Source organism: Bactrocera tryoni, chromosome 5 (genome assembly GCF_016617805.1).
Source record: "Bactrocera tryoni isolate S06 chromosome 5, CSIRO_BtryS06_freeze2, whole genome shotgun sequence".
Classification (NCBI taxonomy): Eukaryota; Metazoa; Arthropoda; class Insecta; order Diptera; family Tephritidae; genus Bactrocera; species Bactrocera tryoni.
Genome location: NC_052503.1, coordinates 11,042,899 through 11,049,924, shown reverse-complemented (window position 1 = coordinate 11,049,924; position 7,026 = coordinate 11,042,899). Strand labels below are relative to the sequence as shown.

Genomic DNA, 7,026 nt, shown 5'->3' with positions numbered 1-7,026 from the left:
CAACGTCATTTACTCACCATGGCAGCCGCACCACCACCACCAGCAGCGCCAGCGCCAGCGCCACCATCTCCGCTGACTCCATTGACTTGACAGCGGCGGCATCAACATCAACAACTTACAACAAAGTGCGCCCGTCTCATTGAATCATTGCTGGTGTGCACGTTGCGGTGATCGCTTGTTGGAAATTTCAGTGGCGCGTCACGTGACGATTGGAAATTTTACGAAATACGAAAATCGAAAAACGCAAAACGCAGCAGAAATTCGGGCAGTAAAACGTAAACATTGTTGAATGATACGAAAAATACTGACAACACACACCTGCAATAGATTTTGTGTGTTTGTATGTGAGTGTGGTGATTTGCTTACGAAATCATGCAAAAGTGCAGTTATATTCGCTCTTCAAAACACCTGTGAATACATGGTATAGTGTGCAAAAATATTTAAAAATTGCAAAATTGTTAAAAAAATTTTAATTAAATTGAAATAAAAGAATACGTAAAAATACAGCAATTCGTAAAAAGTTACAAAATTTTTGGTGAAAAAATAAAATAGTTCGTTTTTTGAAAAGCGCTTAAAAATTATAAAAATTGCAAACATGCGTAATATGGGACGGCTATTTCAATATAATCGCTTCGTTGGGAGTGAGGAAGCGGCGGTGGATAACACAAAGGATGCAGAAACAACAGGAGGCTGGAGAAATAATAAGGTAATGAGAACAAAGAAAAAAATTTAAACAAGAGTTACTATAGAAAGATATTAGAAATTAGAAATTTTTATATAAAGAAGAACATTTAAAAACTTGTACGGAATGCTGGCGACTTGACAGTCCTTGACCGGATAAAAAATCCGTGTCCGTTCCGATTACATAGACCCAAATGTCGTGGGAAATGCACTTCAAAGCAACTTGTCTAAATAGGCGTTTAATGTGAAACCGTCGTCTAACAGCTTTTGAAAATATTTGTTTCTTCAAATTGGGAGTCTACATCTTGAAATTTCATCTATTTCTTTCTCCTGAAATTTTAGTCAGCAGTTCCAACAGGAAGAAACATTTTATTGCTTCCTTTATAGCCTTGACAGACGGCAGCGTTAATCCGGATTAACTGCGCACTTAATCAGATCCAAATTTGTAGGTGACAGACAGCAGCTATGCGAGTTTGAAACTCTCATAAACAGCTCATTGTCCGTTTTATAATATTTTCAATGAAAATTGAAAGAAGATAAACATTACGGTTGTTAGCCGACCAATTTTTACCAAACCATTTTTTATTACAAAAGCATATCAACACATTATTTTTAAAACTGCATCATAACATAGAAGTTTTATTGATATTGTATTGAGAATTTGATACACAGCTGTCAGGGTTGCTTGTATTTCATTCACAATAGATGAAAATTGGCCATTTTTAACAATGTTGCCAACGAAAATCTCACACACTCCCTAAAATTTTGAGAGTTATTTTTGGATTCAGCAACGGAGTTAGCTGTGGTAACTCCTGAATTAATCCCGAAAAATGCAATTAATCTGGTTTAACGCTGCCGTCTGTCAATGCTATTAGCTTTCATTCCTAAATTTAAAGTCCGATATGTAGTGATAATATTTCTTATCAACCTTAAATATCGGTGAACGCTGCAATGCCTTTTCGGATATGCTATGTATATCGGACTGAAAACCGAATCATTTTATATTATTTCGTTAATAACGATGTGATTTGTCCTAGTGCTCTCTGAAGCCAGCTAAAGTGACGTCACAAAAACGACTCGCAGCTTTTTTGTTGCAAAAATGTAAATATGCATGCCTTAACAAGACATTTTAGAAGTTCTGTATTGACGATTTTTTTGTTTACTATTGGAGATGAAGTCGAACGATCTCAAGGCGTAAGACGCAAGTAGTTGAAAGAGTTGTAAGATTTTTCAGCGGTAAGTAGTAAAGTCTTTTATTTGTAGAACACTTTATAAATGAAAGACAAGATACTAACTAGATATTCTACATATATGTATATTAAACTATATAACGAGTGTCCTTTTCGACTTGTGGTTTTTCTCTTGGCAATTGTTATTCTACGTTGGATTCCAAGTTTTGTGTTAATACTGGTTCTAAGAGAGACGAAATTATCTACGACTTCGAAGTTGTGACTGTCAACAGTGACATGAGAGCTAAGTCACAAGTGCGACGACTGTTCGTCTTGCAGACCCATTTACTTCGCTTCCTTATCCAATTTGAAGAAAGCAGAACTAACCGCACTTGCTGAGGCCAATGATATTAATATCCTCACTTACGTGAACTTCATGAATCCATCCTTCAACTAGTCACATTAGGAGCGATAATAATCCAGAAGCAACTGTTGAGACGCAATTACTTCCTCCAAAAGTCACTATTTGTTGTGCTCTATGGACAATCATCGGTCAGTATTTCTTCAAAAATTTAGCTCAGTCTAATGTTAGATTCAATAGAGATCCATGCTTAATGAATTTTTCGTGTCTGAATAGGAGAACCTTGACCAACACAAGAGCGCCACATGCCATACAGTCAACGAAACAATCAGTTTATTTAAGGAAACTTTTGGTGAGCGCATTATATACTAGTCTCCAAGATCGTGTAATTTCAGAGCTACTATTTGTAGCTGTTTGTTGTGCTCTATGGACAGAGAAAATCATTGGTCCATATTTCTTCACATCTACTATTTTTTTGTGGGGTTATGTGATGTCTCTTATCTACGCAGATAAGCCCGAGGTGATTGACACCTTGGAAGAGAATATTCGGCGCTTTATTGTTGACATGCGGCCATAATGGCCTAATAATGCAAAAAGTGGCCAAAAGATGAGCCAACCGCCTGGAATGTATTACTTTTCGAACTACAATAAACATTTATTTTCCTTGAGTTCCTTAGTCAATTCGGATCATTAATCACAGCAAGCATTGTTCAAAATGCTATTTTTTTTTACTTTTTTTTTTGCGTTTTCGATTTGTAAGCTACAGATTAGCAATAATTGCAGTTTTGGTATTAAGACAAAGTAATAAATAATTTTTTTTTTGTTTATATATACCACAATAATCAATTATTGCCACAGATTTATATCAACTTCCATTTCAGCACTTAACTTCAAACTCAATTCAACTTTTTCCAATACCAACAATTACATACCAACCGTGCTACCCTCCTTCTCTTGCCTTCCCTTCAACTCTGTGACTTGAGAAGAAATTTCATTTTCCCAGCTGCTTATCGCCAGTCAAACTGTAAATATTTGCCATTCGATTATGTTACTTCACTGATAACTTTTTTGTTTGTGACTAAAACACACCGAAAGCCAAAACAAAAGCAGCCAAAAGTGAAGGCAACATTTGTTCTAATTTAGACTGCGGTTTGGCGATAATGATTGATTACCCACTTGGTGCCAGCAGTGAATATATCGCAATATTTAAATATGTTTACTCATAAACAAAATAAACTCCATGGCATGGCATGTAAGTGTATGTGTGAGATAACGCTACTGTTTCAGCTTTAGCACATGCTCTTATCAGCCGAGCCAGACCCAACTGTTGTTTGTTTTGCCTCAGTCCTTTCAAGTAGCAAGCGATCATAAAAATGTCTTTTGATTTAATGCGGAAATAAATATAAATATTAAACTGTGATTTATCGCTTTTTACTGTGAATCCATAACAATGGCATGCATTACAAAAACCAATTATGCATACTCGAAATAATATTCTCCGAAGTGCTCTTAAGAGGTAATCAATAAAAAAAATTTTAATTTTACTACACTTATGACTACAATAAATAAGCAGGGAGAGAGCGCTCATAAGTCAATGGAAATGTATGTATGTATATACATATTTATGTCATTTCATTATTTATGGGTTTTTCGAGAACTTAACCAATAGACTCCTGTTATCAAGTAGAGAGTAAAGAGCATTTATTAACCCCATATGCTTCGATGGTGAGGGTTTCAAGGGAAGTTTTCAAAACATAGCTTTGAATATTATATATTGTGGAAAGGAAAAAGGAGAGACACTTATTTATTTCGAAGACATGGATAATTGTAACATCTTTGGAGAATTTACCAGCAATCCGAGGAAGTCGAAACCAAGTATCTAAGCTCGAAACATCTTTATCAAACTTTCATATCATTAATAGTTTCAAAAAACTGTTGATATCTATGGAGGGTTCCTTAATGAAAGAACTTGTTTCCAAAGAAAGATATCTGTATATTTATATAATCTTTGATATTTAATGACAGCTTTTAAGGTAGAAAGTTAGAATGGCAGGGACTTCCTTAGATCTGTTCAGCAAGTTTTCTCATATTTGTGGGAATTAGCAATTTTTCAAGATGTTAAAATATTTCGCGACATGAACGATTTGTGGCCCTAGATTCGTTCGTTGTTATAAGAACCGACTTCATCTTGAAACATATTTGGGTAACCCCTTTTATAAACAATTGCTTATATGTATGTATAGCATCTTGCCATCGCGAAGAAAATATTCCAACTTATCTCCAGAAAACCACAAAATCATGTTCTATCCTTCTAAGAGCATTTAGAACGTAGAGTGTTTCACTAGGTCCACTAATAGAACCTATAGTTTGGTTTTAATGGCGTAATATCTCCAGTTCTCCCTTAAGCTACTCACTCACACACTGTTCCTAAGCAGAGTAACTGATTAGAATTTGACATCTCTTTGGATTATAATTTGTAGGCATTTAAAATTTTATTTCTTTACCCCCAAAGTTGTGTCAGACAACAGTTGGCCTTTGACATGTTTATTACGCGTACTTAGAAGATTTCAAGAGCACACTTGTTTGGGTATAAAATGAAAACAGCGTTGTATTTCAATTAGAGCAAGCAGATAAAAAGTGCCCGACTCAAGAGCAAATGGTGTGCAGAGGAAATAAAAAGAAAATAAGATAAGCGAGAAACGACTTTGATAGTGCAGCGATCAAATGGCGTATCGGAGCCACAAGTGTTGAAAACAATGCTGGATCCAATCTTAAACAAAGACAAATGAATTAAATGCTCGAAAGGCTAATCGAAGAAGGAAGCATGGCTTGAAGCAGTGCGAGTGTGAGCGTGAGCGTGACTTTGTGATAAGAGTACATGGCTAAGCAATTGAAAGAGTAAACAAAGATTGCGATGGTGACACAAAAGCTGACAGGCCAACGGAGCGCCAGTGGATAATTGACGGCACTCACATATGCTTACAGTTATATATGTGTATGTATCTCAGCATGTGTGTGGCATTTATGAGCTGAGCCGAGTATTGTCTTAGCATTTTGTTGAAAAAAACTCCCACAAACCATACATGTATGTGTGTGTGTGTGTGATTACAATCAAACACCAATTAAGAGAGAATAAACACTCGAAACGAGCACCAGACGGTCGAGGCTACTCAACGCCGCTTTAGACAAACAGATGTGACTAGACGCCACAAACAACCTACCGAAAGAAAAGAAAATCGAATGAAACTAAAGGACAGACAGTCCATTTGAATGTAGTGACACACACGACGTCACGTTGCATGCAACAAGAATCGATAAAGCATACTTTGCAAGCAAAGTTCAGAGTTGCGACGATCGTTGAATGCGGCTGAGCACCTCAAGTGCCACAGACGAAAGGCAAGTCTGGAAAATGATGATGAAGAACTTTTTTTTCTCTCTGAATCCAATGAAAATTGCAGTTATGACTGACTGAAAGAAAATATAATTGAGTGTTGTTTCGAAAAACTAAAGAAACAAAATCAAACAGAATCAGCGCCGCCTCCCGTCTGATGAAGCCAGCGACTACACTTGCGTTGTGTGGCACTTGCTGTTGTGCTGTGGCGGCAAGCCTAATTGAAACCAATATTATGCAATATAAAATATGCAAGAGATGAAACGCTTGCTGTTGTTGTTGGGGCTACATACTTTATATATATATTCTTCCTCCTTTTTGTAATTATAATTATATGATGCTTTGTTGTTGCTGCGTTTGGTTTTAGTTTTGATTGCACTTAAGCAGCCGCTAATAAATAGTCCAAGTAGCTCAACTGCCTGCAATTAAAGCGTAGAATTTTCAAAAATAGCCCAAAGGCAAGTAGCAGCTCTTTAGAGACATTGAATAAGAGAAAAAGAAAAGAGTGAAATGGGACTGGAATGGGCGGTTGAGTTGGTGGTGGTGATGGAGAGCTTTTACTTTTGAATAATTAAAGGCGGGGAAGGAAGAGTGACAGAAAGTAAAAAATATATACAATGAATGTAATTTAAAGTGTATGAATATTATCAAATATAAAAAATAATATTAATTTTGAAATATTCGTAGTAAATTTAATAAATGTCTAAAAAATGTTAACAATAATAGATTTTAAGTGAAACATTTTTTTTTTTTAAATAAAAAAAAAATAAAATAAAATAAAATTAAAAAATAATTTTTAAATAAAAAATATAAATTAGTATTAAAAAACTAAGTATTTTTAATTTTTTTTTTTTTCAAATTTACCGCAAAAAAGCTTATACTTAAAAATATTTCACACCAAAAATTTAAAAATCTAAAGAAAAATTAAAAAAAGGATTAAAAATGTAAAAACCGGAATTATAAAAACTTAACATATTTAATAAATTTAATAAAATTTAAAAAAATGAAATAAAAGAAGGTCAAATGAAAATAAAATAGAATTAAATTAAATTAAATAAATAAAAATAATAATAATTAAATATTACAAATAAATTTATGAAATTACAAAAAGAAGATATAATGAAAAATAAAAATGCCTCATTATTTTTCGTTCATATTTCCCACAGGAATTATTATAATTGAAAATATACTTAAATAATTATAAAAATTAATTTAAAAAATTGTGAAAAATTATTAAAAAGTATATTAAAAAATTATGTAAACTAAATATATTAAATTCTACAACAAAAATTATATTTCAAAATATTAAAATGCCTTGACCGGTATTATGGAAATTAATTATGTTTAATAATTATAATTATTTAAAAAGTTTTATTAATAAATTTTAAACCCCAAATGTTTTTAAAAATAAATTAAGAAAATAA

The 7,026-nt window shown here is 33.6% G+C and overlaps 1 protein-coding gene across 1 annotated transcript in view; it reads left to right on the top strand.

Annotated features, from left to right (window-relative positions):
• The first annotated feature begins 525 nt into the window (after nt 1–525).
• LOC120778962 overlaps nt 526–7,026 on the top strand; it is a 31,084-nt gene continuing 24,583 nt past the window's right edge. Inside the window, exon 1 of the mRNA XM_040111035.1 lies at nt 526–706. Coding sequence (XP_039966969.1) covers nt 596–706 — 111 coding nt within the window. The 5' untranslated portion in view covers nt 526–595. The remainder of the gene's footprint in view (nt 707–7,026) is intronic.